At 49.8% G+C, this 17,078-nt stretch overlaps 1 protein-coding gene across 3 annotated transcripts; it reads left to right on the top strand.

Moving 5' to 3' along the window:
* Positions 1-2,047: 2,047 nt before the first annotated feature.
* TNFRSF6B (TNF receptor superfamily member 6b) lies at positions 2,048-16,604 on the top strand. 3 transcript variants are annotated; one of them, XM_077335958.1, is made up of 5 exons: positions 2,048-2,186; positions 9,204-9,375; positions 10,542-10,926; positions 13,274-13,480; positions 14,283-16,604. In XM_077335958.1, exons 2-5 carry the CDS (start codon positions 9,328-9,330, stop codon positions 14,600-14,602), a joined length of 960 nt encoding a protein of 319 aa, XP_077192073.1. In that variant the 5' UTR covers positions 2,048-2,186; positions 9,204-9,327; the 3' UTR covers positions 14,603-16,604. The 3 variants fall into 3 exon arrangements, with proteins under 3 accessions (XP_077192073.1, XP_077192074.1, XP_077192075.1); XM_077335959.1 differs by lacking the exon at positions 2,048-2,186 and adding an exon at positions 6,634-6,689; XM_077335960.1 differs by lacking the exon at positions 2,048-2,186 and adding an exon at positions 8,422-8,442.
* The last annotated feature ends 474 nt before the right edge of the window (positions 16,605-17,078 follow it).

Here is a 17,078-nt window from a genome sequence, read left to right as displayed (position 1 = left end):
CCCTCTCTCCCTTCCTTCCCTCCCTCTCTCTCTCCCTTCCTTCCTCCCTCCCTCCCTCCCTTCCTTCCCTCCTTCCCTTCTTTCTTTCTTTCTTTCTTCCTTCCTTCCTTCCCTCCTTCCTTCCCTCCTTCCCTCCCTCCCTCCTTCCTTCCATTCTTTCTTTCCACCTTCCCTCCTTTCTTTCTTTCTTCCTTCCCTCCCTCCCTCCCTCCCTCCCTTCTTTCCTTCCTTCCTTCCTCACTCTCTCTCCCCCCTCCCTCCCTCCCTTCTTGCCTCTCCCTCAATGACACATGATGTGTAACTAATCCCCCGTGAAGTCAATCATTTGAATGTATGGAGTTGCTGGGGGCAAGGGGGTGATTTCCCGCTCGTTCTCCCCACCTCTTCCCCAGAGAAGAAGCCTGCCAAGATTTACAAGAAGGATCAGGCAGAGAAAAGGATGTTGTTTAACTGGGGAGGGGGGAGGGGCGTCTGCTGAATATTTGAAATCTGTGGGATATGACACATGAAGCTGCTTGCTGCTGAATCAGCAGTGGTCTATCGGGGTCAGTATTGCCTACTCAGACTGGCAGCTGCTCTCCAGGGTTTCAGTCAGAGGTCTTTCCCATAATCTACCACTGCCTGGTCATTTTCAGCTGGAGATGTCAGGGATTGAACCTGGGAAGCAGATAAGAGTCATACAGTTGGAAGGAACAGGGTCATCCAGTCCAACCCCCTGCGGAATGCAGGAGACTCACAACTACCAGCCCACCCACACTGACCACAATTCCACGCCCAGATGAGCCTCCCCCCTCCAAGAAACCAGAATCCCTGGTCAGTCTGGTCTGGAGGAAGATGGTGTCCCCCAACCATAAAATTATGCCAGTGTTCTTTCACAGAAATTAAACCGAGACTGACCACACTATTGTATTCAGTCAGCACGCATGAGTTTGGGACTAAGTTCCCTTGAGCACAACTGCATGCACTTCTGGCTCCAATGCATGGGACCATGCTGCAACCCTTAGCACCCCTCCCCCTTTGCAACAACTCTGTGCCTTAAGTCAGACTCCAAAATAGTGTTCTGGCCTGTCCCACATTTGTGAGTGTCCTGCACAGTGCAGGGGGTTGGACTAGATGACCCAGGAGGTCCCTTCCAACTCTAGGATTCTATGATTTGCCGAGGTTGCTTTGACCCTCATTGTGTCGGTGAAGGGTCAAGGAGCTATAATGTATCCAGTATTATCGCAGCAAATCAAACGTTTCATTTAGCCCAGCGGATGGCTCCCAGCCTTCACCTGACTGGCTACCTGGGTAACCTTGGGGCAAGACTGCTGTAATGCACTGCACCAGGGCCTCCCCTTGAAGACAACGTGGTCATTCCAGCGAGTACGGAATACTTATGGTCAGGCACCGTGTGCCTCTGCCCCCGGACTCCCTTCTTTCCAGCACCCTGCCCCGCTTGGGATTGAGCTTCCCCTCTCCCAAGTTCCTACCCCGAAAATCAAATCGGTTGATCTCTGAGGTGTTCCTGGATTCGAACCTCGCTCTTCTACTGCAGACTGATGGGGCTAGCGGGCCTGAGATGACCTCACTGCAGCTGCTAACTTTCTGCCTCTGGGCATTTCTCCCCTTTTGCCCTGTACCTTTGCCCCCTGGCTTCGCAGCTCCCCTCCCACTTTCAGACTGGGCTATAAAGACAAAGGGATCTCCATTGCCATTTGAAAGCTCTCCCTCTTTTAGGGCAGATCGACTGTCCTGAAATGACCTCACTCTCTGCCGCTGGGCTTTTCTCCCTGGTTGTAATGCAGCCGGCTCACTTTTGCCTGGGATCTCTTCCCCCTGATTCGCTGCTTCGCAGCTCCCTTCCCATCTCCTGGCCGGGAGGGGAAGACTCGGGGTTCTCTCCGCTCTGATTTGCATCTGGGGAAGGGAGCGCTGCGTCCTGGCCGGGAAAGGGCTCTTCTCCGCATGAAATACCCAAGCACGGGGGGGGGGGGGGGGGTGACCGGGGGGGGGGTGACCGGGGGGGGGGCGGCGCAGGCCAGGGCCGGGATCCGAAGGGTCGGGATCCGGCTAGGGTTTGAAGAAGCTGCCAGGCTCGGCCCCGCCCCCCCGGATTTGGGGTTTCCCCGGCGGGGGCGGCGCCTGCGGATAAAACAGTCTGCCCGGCCGGGCAGGAGCAGCGGCGGGAGAGCCCGGCGAGAGAGGTGAGCGCGGGGGCGGCGGCGTCACGTGAGGAGGCGGACGCGTGTCCGGCAGACGCGTGTCTCGCGAGTGGGGGGGGGGTTTGCCGAAGTGTCGCGTGTGTGCCTTGCGAACTTTGGCAGCGCGGGTGGGGGGGGGAAGCTGCCAGGTTCGTCTGGCGTTGCGGGTTGGGCGCACGTCGGAATGGAGCGTTGCGGGTTGGGGGCGCGTCTGTCTGTCCATCCGGAGCGTTGCGGGTGGACGCGCGTCGGGAAGGCGCCTTGCAGGTTTGTCCCAGGTCGGAATGGCGCGTGGGTGTAGGTCTGGATGAAGCCGCGTGGGTTTGTTGCACGTAGGAATGGCTACAGGCTTCCTCGGGAGGTGGTGGGTTCTCCATCTTTGGAGATTTTCAAACAGAGGCTGGAGAACCACCTGACGGAGAGGCTGATTCTGTGAAGGCTCAAGGGGGTGGCAGGTGACAGGGGATGAGTGATTCGGTTGTGAGCGTCCTGCATTCTGCATGGGGTTGGACTAGATGACCCAGGAGATCCCTTCCAACTCTAGGATTCTATGAATATACAGAAGGTACTCCAAGGTAGAATCATAGCATCCTAGAGATGGGTGGGAACTCCAGGGTCGTCTAATCCGACCCCCAGCAGAATGCAGGAAATTCACAACCACCTGCCCACCCGCAGGGACCCCCAATTCCATGCCCAGAACCCCAAAAAGCACCAGAATCCCGGGCAGTCTGGCCTGGAGGAAATCCGCCTTCTGACCCCAGATTTGCATTTCCCTGGTCAGGCACAAGGGCCAAGCACCTTCTGCCCCCCCCTCCCCACCCACCACCTCTGCCCCAAGAGACCCATGTGAATGAATCAGTTATTTAAATGGAACATTTTAGACAATTAGCCATTTCTAAGGCACTAAAATAAGAACACTGGTTTGGTATACAAATACATGTTCCTTATTGTGCGTACGAGCGGATGCTATGTGGAAATGAGAAGCAATTCTGCATTTACATGTAGAGAATAAACCTGTTCTATATTGCATGAAAGCAATTCTTGAAAAAAATATCAAGGCAATAAAAAACTGGAAGGCGTGGGGTGGGGGTTAGGGTAACCGTTTTTACTGTTTTAACGACATTTATTGTGGAGTTTTTGTCTGTTACCCAACATGAGCCATCTTGCAAATATAAATATGAATAATAAATAAAATACAGGCAAATGTGAAATCTCCTAGATCTCCTAGATTTCACATATGCCTGTATTGTATTTATTATTCTTATTTATATTTGCAAGATGGCTCATGTTGGGTAGCATGACATGTTGGGTAACAGACTCCTTCTAAAGTGCATTATCCAACATGTACATGTTGCGCTCTTTGGATCATGCCCTGATTGCACTCTTTGGATCATGCGCTTCCAATGCACTTTAGAAGGAGATTTTCCTGATCTGTACACCTTCTCCCGTTGGTCGCACAGGAAAATCCACCTGCCAAAGTGACTGGGAAGGGCATTATCTGGCACGTGTGCAATGAGCCCTGGTCCATGTAACTAGAGATGCCAGAGGTTGAACCAAGCCTGGAGCCAAAGCCCGTCTGCAGTCATATCCTGCTGGACCAGCGTGGTGTCTTGGTTACAACCAGCAGCCTCTAACCTTGGGGAACCAGGTTTGATTCCCCGCTCCTCTGCATGAAACCTGCTGGATGACCTTGGGCCAATCACAATTGTGTTTACGTAAAAGGTAGACCGGTTGAAGAGGGGGCCAGCTTGTTTACTGCAGCTCGAGAGACAGAAACTAGGAGCGATGGGTTCTAATTATAGGAAAGGGGGTTCCACTGAAATATGAGAAAGCATTTTCTGACAGCAAAGGTTGTTTGTAGGTGGAATCTGCTGCCTCAGAGGCTGGTGGGGTTTTTTTTTGCTGGGAGGAGATTGGAGGCGCACCTGTCAGGAGTGGGTGGTTTTTAAGTCCCCGAGAAGGTGGGGTGTGTGGACTGGACGGCCCCTGGTGGTCTTTTCCATCTCTGTTTGATTCTAATTCAGTTCTCTCCAAGGTTTCTCAGCCCCACCTGCCACACAAGGTGCCTGTTGCGGGGAAAAGAAGAGTTGGTTTTATACCCTGCTTTCCATTGTCTGAAGCAGCCTACAGCTCAAGCAGCTCAAAGCAGCTTACAAACACCTACGCTTCCTCTCCCCACAACAGACACCCTGTGAGGGAGGGGAGGCTGAGAGAGCCCTGAGATTACTGAAGAAGAAGAAGAGTTGGTTCTTAGATGCCACTTTTCTCTACCCGAAGGAGTCTCCAAGCGGCTTCCATTTGCCTTCCCTTCCTCTCCCCACAACAGACACCCTGTGAGGGAGGGGAGGCTGAGAGAGCCCTGAGATTACTGAAGAAGAAGAAGAGTTGGTTCTTATATGCCGCTTTTCTCTACCCGAAGGAGTCTCAAAGTGGCTTACATTCACCTTCCCTTCCCTCTCCCCACAACAGACACCCTTGTGAGGTAGGTGAGGCTGAGAGAGCTCTGTCAGAACTGCTTGGTCAGAACAGGACTATCAGGGTTGTGGCGAGCCCAAGGTCACCCAGCTGGCTGCATGTGGGGGAGCGGGGAATCAAACCCAGCCCACCAGAGTAGAATCTGGCACTCTTCACCATGATACCAAGGAAGGCAATTGTAAGCCGCTTAAAATCTCCCTTCGGAAGAGAAAAGTCTTGTATCTTCTCAGCCTGATCCAGACTGGTGCATAGCTGCAGGTATCTTTTTTCATCCGCTTTGTGTGTTTCAATGAACAAAAAGCACAGATGGGTCTCTGTGGCCCCTTTCTGCTATTTCCCCCTGGAGAGATAACCCTCCCTGACTCCTTGTGCTCCAGTAGGAGAAAGATGATGAAGAAGAAGAGTTGGTTCTTATATGCCATTATTCCCTACCCAAAAGAGTCTCAAAGCAGCTTCCATTCGCCTTCCCTTCTCTCTCCCCACAACAGACACCCTGTGAAGTGGGTAAGGCTGAGAGAGCCCTAAGATTACTGGGGAAAAAAGAAGAAGAGTTGGTTCTTAAATGCCGCTTTTCTCTACCCAAAGGAGTCTCAAAGTGGCTTCCAGTCGCCTTCCCTTTCCTCTCCCTACAACAGACACCCTGTGGGGTGGGTGAGGCTGAGAGAGCCCTGATATCACTGCTCGGTCAGAACAGCTTTATCAGTGCTGTGACTAGCCCAGGGTCACCCAGCTGGCTGCATGTGGAGGAGTGGGGACTCAAACCCGGCTCCCCAGATTAGAAGTCCACACTCCTAACCACTGCACCAAGCTGATCCTCATCTGTTACCCTGTGGAACCCAAAGTAGTTTGAGGATGGAAACAAGGATGTCCTGCCAGGGCTGGGGAGAGCACCCCCAGCGCGTCACGTGAACTTTGGGCTGCTGCCAATGTGGGAACACCCTTCACTGGCATTTACTACGCTTTACGCAGGCATTTGTGATGGGCGTTCTGAGTCATGCGTCAGGCACGAGACCAGCATGCTCTAATGCGCCAGCATGAATCAGTGCTTCAACAGCTCTTTCTTGTGTCTTGCGATGAGGTTGCAGAAGAGGAAGAGTTGGCTTTTATACGGCTCTTTTCTCCACCCAAAGGAATCTCCTTCCCTTCTTCTGCACCCTGTGAGGGAGGCGGGGCTGAGAAAGCCCTGATATTACTGCTCTGTGAGAACAGCAGTATCAGGACTGTGACGAGCCCAAAGTCACCCAGCTGGCTCCCCGTGGAGGAGGAGCGGGGAATCAAACCCAGCTCACCATATTAGAAGCTGCTGCTCTTAACCACGACACCACGCTGAGGGGACCGATCTCCCTTTTGACGGGATTGTGTGTCAGTCTGTGGGGTGATAATCTCTTTCTTTTTGTTGTTTTATTTTAGGGGAAAGTGGGGGTACAGAAAAGAAAAAACAAAAGGGGGGGGAAGAATCATACAACAAGAAAACAGACTATAACCCCACTCTTTTTAAGAATGTCCATGCCCCATACCTCATTCATGCTCCTCTCCCCCCAAATCTCAAGGGCTATTGCTGTAGGGCACATGTGCTATTACATTAGACAGCTAAAGTTTTCAGAGTAGCTCAGCCATCTTGCTCTGTTGGCCAGGGTGTGCGTGTGTATGTGGATTTCAAGCTGTTGCGAGTCTTTAGGATGCTTTGGGCTAATCCTGCGTTGAGCAGGGGGTTGGACTAGATGGCCTGTATGGCCCCGTCCAACTCTTCTATGATTCTATGATTCTATGATTCTTTTCCATGGATCTCTAATCATCTGAGATTTTCCTATTTGCTTAATATTATCAAAGTTGGCTATTGTAACTCTGAAAGAGGATCTGGGAAACAAAGGGTTAAGAGAATTCTCTAACTGGGGGGCACTTGACAGATGCCCCCCCCCTGCCCCAACAGCCCTTGCTTTCCTTCTGTTTCATTTGATACAGGACCTGTCTTCCTCGATCTTCCCTGAGCATGGAACTGTAGCAAGTTAACCTTTTCGAAGTTAGATTCAGGTTAGTAGCCAACAGCAGCCTGAAGTTTTGAGTCCAGGGTCACCCTTAAGAACAACAAGGTTGTTCTTCAAGGTATCAGCTTTCATGTGCAGGCATACTTCCTCAGATAACTTTTGGAAGTCAGTCGGACCCCAGTGAGTTAAATGCACCTACGTGAATATGTCATGTACGATGTGCTTCTATTTTTGTCAGTAAAATTTCGTTCTCAGGTCACCATTGGAATCAGGTCGCCTTTGCAATTTGCGTTCCTTTTACCAGGAAACGTGGCTGCAAAAAAAAAAAAAAAAAAAAAAAGCAATCTTTTTTAACCCAGTCGTTTCCTGGTTTGATACCAAATGACGAAATTCCTCAAAAGAGGGCTTCCTTCTCCTTATCTCTAAGGAGTGTTTTTAGAAACCTCCTTTCCCAGAACTTGGTATCACCTGCTCTGTGTAATCACTTCTCAAATTTCCATTGCCTTGGGATTGTGAGATTGTGAGCTCTGCTTCCTCTTCTGTTCTGTAGGGATCCTTGTTTGGAAATAGCAGATTTCATTTCCTCCCTCTTGCAAATGCTTTTGAAGCTGATGTGAAGCTAGATAAAGTTGTACACTGTCATGAACACACAGGGAGCTGCCTGATACTGAAGCAGATATTTGGTCCCGCAGCAAATTGTCTACCCAAACTGGCAGCAACTCTCCAGGGCAGGGGTAGTCAAACTGCGGCCCTCCAGATGTCCATGGACTACAATTCCCAGGAGCCCCCTGCCAGCGAATGCTGGCAGGGGCCTCCTGGGAATTGTAGTCCATGGACATCTGGAGGGCCGCAGTTTGACTACCCCTGCTCCAGGGTCTTAGCTTCCAAGATCTAACAAAACCCATACAAATCAGAGCTGATGATCAGAAGTTGTTGGTCACCCACTGCCTGACCAAATAGGCAGGTCTCTTCTGGCAGCTGCAGGTCCCATTCTGCCTATCAGGCAGAAGAGCAAACGTTGTAACAAAAAGAACAAGAGTTGGTTTTTATACCCTGCTTTTCATTGCCCAGAGGATTCTCAAAGCACCTTCCCTTCTTCCGCCAACAACAGACTCCCTGTGTGGGAGGTGGGGCTGAGAGAGCTCTGAGAGAACTGTGACTGACCCAAGGTCACCCAGCTGGCTGCATGGGGAGGAGGAGTGGGGAATCAAACCTGGCTCTCTAAATTGGAAGCCATCGCTCTTAACCACTACACCAAGCTGGCTCTTTGAGCCCAGTGGCACCTTTGATTCACGGTGTGAGCTTTCGTGTGCACGCACAGTTCGTCAGATCCAGTGAAAAGAGTCCAGATCCAGTGAAACAACCCTTGCCTGTAGTTAGAGAGAGAGTGGGAGAGGGTAATGGCCAGGAAGCACTGGTGAAAGCTTATACCTCCAAAATAACTTGATTAGTCTTAAAGGTTCCCCTGGACTCACACATGGCTCTGCGGCTTCAGCCCAGCCCTAGCAACGCACTTAAATGTCATAATGGGAGACAACAGTAAGTGTGAAAAGGATCTAGGAGTCTTTGTAGACCATACATTGAGCATGAGTCAGCAGTGTGACTCGGTGGCTAAAAAAGCAAATGGGATTTTGGGCTATATCAAACGGAGTATCGTGTCCAGATCACGGGAGGTGATGGTACCGCCTTACTCTGCTCTGGTTCGGCCTCACTTGGAGTCCTGTGTTCAGTTTTGGGCACCCCAGTTGAGGAGGGATGGAGACAAACTGGAGCGTGTCCAGAGGAGGACAACAAAGATGGTGAGAGGTTTGGAGACCAAGACGTAGGAGGAAAGGTTGGGGGAGCTTGGTCTGTTTAGCCTGGAGAGGAGACGACTGAGAGGGGATCTGATCGCCATCTGCAAGTATTTAAAAGGCTGCCATGTGGAGGATGGAGCAGAGTTGTTCTCTCTTGCCCTGGCGGGACGGACCAGAACCAGTGGGATGAAATTAATGCAAAGGAAATTCCGTCTAAACAACGTTCCTGACAGTCTGAGCGGTTCCTCAGTGGAACAGGCTTCCTCGGGAGGTGGTGGGTTTTCCATCTTTGGAGGTTTTTAAACAGAGGCTGGAGAGCCATCTGACGGAGAGGCTGATTCTGTGAAGGCTCAAGGGGGTGGCAGGTGACAGTGGGTGAGCGAGAGGGTTGTGAGTGTCCTGCCTCGTGCAGGGGGTTGGACTAGATGACCCAAGAGGTCCCTTCCCGCTCTATAATTCTATGAAATGGGGGTCTGTATAAGAACCCTGCAGGGTGCCTTACTGAGTTCATCTACACCATGCCGTTGGTACTCTGCATCACAAAGTGGAGAACCGATTGATGGCAGGCTTATCAGCTGGTTAGGGTTGCCAACCTCCAGGTGAAAGCTGGTTTACTGTTGTTTGGTTGGCTTGTGAACATTGTAGAGAATGAACTGTAGAAAATTTCCTAACTGTCTGTGCCTTGTCTGTTGCTTCTGGCATTTTGGACAGGAGTCTAGGCAATCACCAGCTCTGTTTTTCTCTCCTTCGCTTTCCTGCTGCAGAATCGCACCTTTGTTGGACACCAGGCTGCACAATTCACAAAGGAAAAGTTCCCCTTGGCAGAATCCACGTGGCTGAAGGCCTCTTAATTCTTAGGCGTCCCATAAGAACCTCCACGCTCCTAGCATGGTATACTTTTCCCTTGTGCAGAAATCCTTCTGGAAACCACCCACGGTAAAATCATAGACTTCTTCCTGTCAGTTCAGTTGGCTTGTAAATATTCATATAAATCAGTTCCAGGAATGTGGAGAGAATGGCTAGAAATATTTCACTGTGTCCCATAAAACTGGACTTCAACATCATGATGGACAGTAGGCCTATCGGCAGCCACAAGCCCTGATAGCTAAAAAGAACCTCCATGTTCAGAGGTAGTATACCTCCGAAGTCCAGATGTTGGGGAGATAAATGGCTGTTACCTTCATGACCTGCTCTGAACAGGTGAAAAGAGACCAGGAGTCCAGGAGCCCCTTAAAAGCTGACAAAATCTGTGGCAGAAAATGAGCTTTCTTGAGTCACTGCTCACTTCTTCAGATACAGCTAGAATGCGGGTCTATCTGTCGTATCTTGGAGAATGGAGTGATTTCAAATGCTGAATGACAGTGCAGGCCGATGACAATAGCAAGCATGATTGGATTAGATGTGTGATATACAGAGGAGTTGTAGGAGAAATCAGCATTCGTCATGAGACAGGAAACCTGGGTCTTGATTCAGTCCAGGAGGATGCCTTGACTTGAGTTTCACTATCAGTCACGATTCAGCAAAACACAGCAAGCGTTCAGGAGCACCTTAAAAGCTATCAATATTTGTAGCAGGGGAGGCGCTTTAATGATTGTTTTATGTATTGTTGTTTGTTCTTATGTAACCGCCCTGAGCCCCCAGGGAGGGCGGTATATAAATATAATAAATAAATAAATGAGTCACCACTCACTTCTTCAGATACAGCTAGAATGCAAGTTCAACTGTCTTTGTATTCTGGAGAGCGGAGTAATTTCAGATGCCGAAGGGAAATAGCAGGTGAATGACAATGGCAGGTTGATTGGATTAGGTGTGATCTGCAGAGGGGTAGTAGGCATGGAGAAATCAGCATTGGTCATGAGACAGGAAACCTGGATCTTGATTCAGTCCAGGAGGATGCCTCCTCTTAAATTGAATTCTCACTTGGAATTCCTCAGTCTCTCTTTCTAATCTCTGCTTGACGATACTCCGAACAGGGAACGCCTGGGTAGGGCTGGAAAACACAGAGAGAAAAGTCTCCAAAAAATCCAAGGGACTGAAAAGATAAAACTGAAACCGTGGCTTGGATCCAGGACTAACTTCTTCCTCCCTTCCTTTCTCTCTAGTGGGTGTTTTTCAGCCTTCTGTTGCCCTGGAACATTCTGCTTTCCAGCTCTCATCCCACTTACAAATGGCAGGATCCCTTGACCAAGGAGAGGCTCGTCTGCCAGCAATGCCCACCGGGTACATTTGTGGCCCAGTACTGCACCAAGGATAGGCCGACCCAGTGCCAGGCATGTCCCAGTCTCTACTATACCCACTACTGGAACTACCTCAGTAAGTGTCTGTATTGCAACAGCATCTGCAGCGGCCTGGAAGAGGAAGCTCAGCCGTGCAACGCCACACATGACCGGGTATGCCAGTGCAAGGCGGGATACTACCTTGACCACTCCTCGGACTTTTGCCTTCCGCATTCCACTTGCCCTCTGGGGAGCAGAGTCTCTCGACCTGGTATGTATGAGAGGTGAACTTCTTTCCCCAGGTCTGAAGAATTTCAGAAGCCTGCGGTGGGAGCTGTTGGCTGATAAAAGAAGCCCTTTGCATTTATACAGTGCTTTTTCAAAGTTCAAATTGGATCGTTGGTTATTGTTCCCTGCAAAGTAGGCTTGTTTTATAATCTCCAAATTGCCGATGGGGGATGAGAGAGACCTAGTTTGTCTAGGGTGGTAATAGGGTAGAAGAGCCAGCTCACTATAGTGCAGTGGCTCTCCACCTTCCTAATGCCGCGACCCTTTAATGCAGTTCCTCCTGTTGTGGTGACCCCCAGCCATAAAATTATGCAAGGGTTCTTTCCCAGAAATTAAACCAAAACTGACCAATGGCGTGAAGATCCATGGTTCAGGATTGTATAGAAATTGGGTTTTTCCCGGGGTTTCTCAGCTCAGCTCTGCCTCTTGTCCCCCCATGCCAATCTCGCTTTTCCACTGCTCCAGACAGACGAATGCTCTATCTTGATCTACCCTGCAAGGCTGTTGTGTGGATGGCGCCCTCACGGCCAAGCTGCTTGCCCTGCCGCAAACCCTGTGAAAGGGTCGTTTGACCCCCAAATGGATCCTGACCCCCAGGTTGAGAACCACTGGTGTAGTGGTTAAGAACAGCGGCTTCTAATCTGGAAAGCTGGGTTTGATTCCCCACTCTTCCACATGCAGCCAGCTGGGTTGCCCTGGGCTAGCTACAGTCCTATTATAGCTGTTCTCACAGAGTAATTCCGTCAGAGCTCTCTCAGCCTCGCCTCCCTCACAGGGTGTCTGTTGTGGGGAGAGGAAAGGGAAGGCGAATGTAAGCCGCTTTGAGACTCCTTCAGGTAGAGAAAAGTGGCCTATAAGAACCAGCTCTTCTCCTTCTTCAATAATCTCAGGGCTCTCTCAGCCTCCCCTCCCTCACAGGGTGTCTGTTGTGGGGAGAGGAAAGGGAAGGCGAATGGAAGCCGCTTTGAGATTCTGGTAAAGAAAAGTGGCATATAAGAACCAGCTCTTCTTCTTTCACGGGGCTTTTCAACATTCTAGTATTTCCTGGTTTGTAAATTCCTGTGGCTTCAGGGGTTTCTTTCCTGTTCTGTATACATTTTGCTCTCCCTGCTGGTCAATTCGATATTACATGGATATAAAAACCTGCAGTTCTGTAAACTGCCCTGAGACGGTATGTGTGAGAGGGATGGTATATAAATCCACGAATGAATGAATGAATGAATGAATGAATGAATGAATGAATGAATGAATGAATGAATGAATGAATGATAAAATCTATAGGGAGATGTGCTGGACATCTACCAGACGTAAGCCAGCACACTCTGAATAACTTTTCATTGCACTTTGGCAAATATTTGCAAGCGGGTTCTGCCAAAAAATCCAGATGCCAGCTGCAGTGAAAGTGGAATGAAAGTTTATTATTCAGTGAGTGGAAAATTGAGAACTCTTGCCAAGGTGAAATTTTATGGGGACCTCTGGGAGCATAGCTCCGTTGCATAACTGCAAGGCTATAGCAGCTCTCTTGAATTATTTTGGGTAAATTTAAATCACAGGGGGCATATCGATACAGGTGCCCTTCTGGGGCACAGGAGAATGTCAGGGTTAAAATCTACCAAGGCAGCCTAGAGTTCAACCCCAGCATCAATTTTCAGAACTGGGTTTTAACCTCTACGTTGTCCAAGTCAGGGGTAGTCAACCTGTGGTCCTCCAGATGTTCATGGACTACAATTCCCATGAGCCCCCTGCCAGCGTTTGCTGGCAGGGGGCTCATGGGAATTGTAGTCCATGAACATCTGGAGGACCACAGGTTGACTACCCCTGGCCCAAGTGACATTATTATTATTTTAAATTATTATTTATTACATTTCTAGCCTTCCTCCTTGGACTCAAGGTTCTGGTTCTTCCTCCTTTTAACTGATTACCTTTATTTAGCATGGACTGTTACTAATATTGGGCCTGCATGAAAACTGAGAAATTGCTTTGTTAATTACTCTTTTTGAGTAAGTACCTGCAATTAAGTACCTGTAACTTACCTGTTTTGTGAAAAGGCTTTTTTAAAAACTGATATTTATTACGTTCCACTTAAAGTTTTGCCACTGGACAAAAATACATTTGAAGGTGCTTCATAACTGGTCCACATTCTGGCCTACTTTGTTTTTGGAATTAAAGTAGGCTTCGCATGAAGCCCGTTTGTCAGCTTCTTTGGTTATTTGCTCTCCTGAAATCTGACCGGTTCCTTTCTGCCTCTCCTGCCTGGATGTTGGCAACCCGAGCTACTGACCGTGGCTTCTTTCATGCTGATTCTGTTCTCCCACGCTTCTCCCTTCCAGGCACTCCTCACGAGGACACCCGCTGTGCCGAGTGCCCTTCTGGGACCTTCTCCAACTCCAGCACGGGGGTCTGCCAGCCACACACCAACTGTTCGGAGCATGGCCTGATGCTCAATGTCCCTGGGAACCGGTTCCACGACACCCTCTGCACGACCTGCAAGCTCAACCTAACCAATGGGACCGATGAGTGGCTCAAGGGGGCATCAGGTGGGCAAGAGAAGCCCGGGATTCGGGTGGCGGAAGTGGGTGAGTGGAGGGGGCATTCCCTCAACCCCCTGGCCCTTGTCCATTCATGAGGGTCCCGAGGAGGATGGAATGCCCTGTCCTGGGCTGTCCAAGATCTTGTCACATCTTGCAAGCTTCGAGCGTGACTCTTCTGATAGGCCAGGGATAGTCAACCTGTGGTCCTCCAGATGCCCGTGGACTACAATTCCCATGATCCACTGCCAGCGTGCTGGCAGTGGATCATGGGAATTGTAGTCCACGGGCATCTGGAGGACCACAGGTTGACTACCCCTGTGACAGGACACTTCCCACCATGATGTGATGCTCACCAAGGTTGGCTGGAACTGGAGAACAGATTAGGGTTGCCAGCTCTTTGTTGGGAGATTTGGGGCTTGGGATTTCGCGGGGACAGGGACCTCAGTGGAGTATTATGCTACGGAGTCCACTGTCCAGGGGAATTGACCTTGCTGATAGCCCGCTCTGGAGGGCAGGCCGAGGCAAAGAGACTTCACCAAGTCCTCCACTTTCAACGAGGGTTGCCAGCTCTGGGTTGGGAAAGACCTGGAGACTTTGGGGCTAGAGCTGAGAATGGTTGGGATTTGGGGCAGGGAGGGTACTGTGGGGTCCCCCCTCCAAAGCAGCCGTTTTCTCCAGGGGAACTGATCTCTGTCGCCTGGAGATAAGCTGTAATTCCAGGGGATCCTTAGAAACCCTTTAGGACTTTCCCCAAGATTCTCCATGCCATGAGCCAGCCTGGGACTTATTTTTGTCTGGTCTTTTCCAGTGCCCCTGGATTGTGAAGAGGCATTAATCAACATGGCTGTTTACCAGTTCAAATATCCCAAGCTACGGATGCTGAAGGACATGCTGGAGAAGGAGACCCTGCCGAAGGAGAGCGCAGGCAACCAGCTGAAGCTCCAGGCCGAGATCTTCTCCTACCTCACCCATGTCCCGAACATTTCCCAAGAAATTTCAGTGATCAAAAACTACCTGTTGAGAATCCAGAATCATTTCTCTTTGAAGAAGCGTTTCTCTTTGAAAGTCAGAAAGCAGATCAGGTCTAGTCAGAAGCGGGGAAGACGCACATCTGCAGAAGCCTATTAAACTTCTTTTGTAGTCAAGAAACTGAATTTTTTTTTTTTTTTTTGCTTTAAACCTCTGTAGCCAGACTTCACCGCCAGAATGCTTACGGTTTAAGTTTAGTAACCCTTTCGATTTTTTTCTCTCTCTCTCTCTCTTAACCTTTCCCATTTCTGAGCTTCTTCGGCGGTGGTTGTGAAGGGGAAAGCAGTCTGTATTCCTGATCCATAAATAAACAAACCCAGCCCCCTCCCCACCCCCCCAAGCGATTCAAATTTGGTTTCCCCAAAAAGCTGTATTTTGTGACCTGCGTGGATGGGTCCGTTTTTTGAGCACAATTTATTTTTGCTGTTTGCTCATGATTCTAGTTTTGAGTCTAGGCTGTGATGGGTAGAGGGCCCCAGCAGGTCTAGGGTACCTGGATCCCTGTTCAGCGGTGGCAAGCTGATTGTTGGCCAGTTTCTATCTCTCGGTTTAACCTACCTCACGGGGTTGTTGTGACAATGCAGGGGAAGAAGGGAGGCACCTCTATGCCCACTGAGCGCAAGGGAAGGAGGGTGGAAGGAAATGTGCTAGACACAACGAGTACAAAGAGCCACATATTGGGGTGAAAATGACTGATACAGATCTTTTAAGACTCGATACACCTTAATTGACATAACAGTAGGCTTTTCCAAGAGCCATGAGCGTTATCAGCTTGCTATTCTCCCCTCCCCCCCCAAAAAAGCATGCTGAAATTCCAATTAAATGGAAGGCTAGTGGAACAGAATGTTATGTCCCTTTCCTGATCATAGGTGAAATCCCAATTGTGTAGATCAACCAAGGGACTTTGCTATGTTAAAACCTCAGAAACAACTCCCTCCTTTAAATGTATTATATTTACACGCCCGTTTCCGCTGGATCTAGGGAGTATCTCTCAGATAGCCGTATATCCTGGTGGCCCCTGGGTTTGGGCCCCTGTGGGTCACAGAGTGTTGGACTGGAGGGGCCATTGGCCTGATCCAACATGGCTTCTCTTATATGGAACGGAGTGGCTATTAGCCCCAAGGGCTAGACCAAACTCTCTGTCTGGGGCAGGGATGCTCCATGTTCATGGTGCTTAGGGGGCAGCGGTGGGAGGGGGACATCTGGACTTCTGACCCCACTGCTGGTCCTCCTGATGGCCCCTGGGTTTGGGCCCCTGTGTGACCCAGAGTGTTGGACTGGAGAGGCCACTGGATTGACCCAACGTGGCTTCTCATGTTCTTATGTCTAGGGCAGGACTTCCCTGCATTCTTGTTGCTTGGGGGGCCACAGTGAGAGGGCGTCTGGGGCCCTGTTGGTGGACCTCCTGGTGGACCCTGGTTTTGGCCACTGCGTGATCTCAAGTGTCCGAGGGGCCATTGGCCTGATCCAACATGGCTTCTCTTATTTTCTTATATGGAATGGAAGTCCATGAGTGGCCATTAGCCCCAAGGCCTGTATAGCAAGATATCTGAGTGGACAGTTTTGAAAAATATCTCTTCAGACATCTCAAGGGGATGGTCATTGTCTATTGGAGTGGAGAGATGTTACAGTGTAAATACTTAATTTTGGCTTCTGGTTTGTGCACTTAAGGTATTTTATCGAGCTGTTTAAGCCAAAGCAAGCTGGTTTTTATTTTGCTTTACCGAGCGAGTTAAGCAAAAGCAAGCCAAAGGGCATTAGGGCATGGGCGACTGACTCATTTTTATTTTTAGATATTTACTTCAGTTACAGTCGGTCTTTCCTGCGAAGACACCAAGCAGATAAACACAGCAGCATAAAAGTGGGATTAGGGCAGTATAACTGCACATGACGAACCGTGCGGTAAAAACTGGCAAAGTCCAAAAGGATCCGAAAAGGACCTCATGTACAACGGCATTGCAATGGCCTACAATTCCACAGGTGTGAACAATACCTTTCCCGACCCTCTCCTGAACCGTTTTTTATACATTGGGTGGGATGGTCAAAGTACAAGAACCAGTATGTCTGTTGTGTACAAAATAAAGAGAGATTCCACACCTTCGCATCTCTGTCCTTACCATTTAATTAAAGCTCCAAATGTGGCGTGTGATTTCTCCCCCAGACCTTAATAGGGACCTGGGAGGGACAATGGGTGGTGACATGAAATCGCGGTTGTGGAGGGAGGGAATAAGTATGGAGAAGCAGCCAGGTTTGATTCCTGATACCTCTGGCCCAAAAAATCAGATAGCAGGTGACAGGAAGGACCCAAGGCCCAGGGGAAAGAGTGGGGCAGGGATGCTCTGTCTTCTTGGTACTTGGGGAATCGACAGTGGGAGGGCTTCTGGAGTTCTGGCATCCCTGGTGGACCTCCTGGTGGCCCCTGAGTTTTTGCCACTGTGCGACACAGATAGTGGGACTGGAAGGGCCCTTGGCCCGATCCAACGTGGCTTCTCTTATGTTCTTATATGAAACGGAGTGGCTATTAGCCCCAAGGGCTAGACTAAACGCTCTGTCTGGGGCAGGGATGATCCATGTT

Source organism: Paroedura picta, chromosome 4, assembly GCF_049243985.1.
Source record: "Paroedura picta isolate Pp20150507F chromosome 4, Ppicta_v3.0, whole genome shotgun sequence".
Classification (NCBI taxonomy): domain Eukaryota; kingdom Metazoa; phylum Chordata; class Lepidosauria; order Squamata; family Gekkonidae; genus Paroedura; species Paroedura picta.
This window is presented reverse-complemented; position numbering and strand designations above follow the sequence as displayed.

Bases quoted from the DNA above. Each gene is read 5' to 3' on its own strand.
- TNFRSF6B (XM_077335958.1), top strand. From the start codon at position 9,328: ATGGTATACTTTTCCCTTGTGCAGAAATCCTTCTGGAAACCACCCACG. The intron at 9,376-10,541 runs GTAAAATCATAG...CTTTCTCTCTAG, and splicing joins CCTTCTGGAAACCACCCACG to TGGGTGTTTTTCAGCCTTCT. The intron at 10,927-13,273 runs GTATGTATGAGA...TCTCCCTTCCAG, and splicing joins GAGCAGAGTCTCTCGACCTG to GCACTCCTCACGAGGACACC.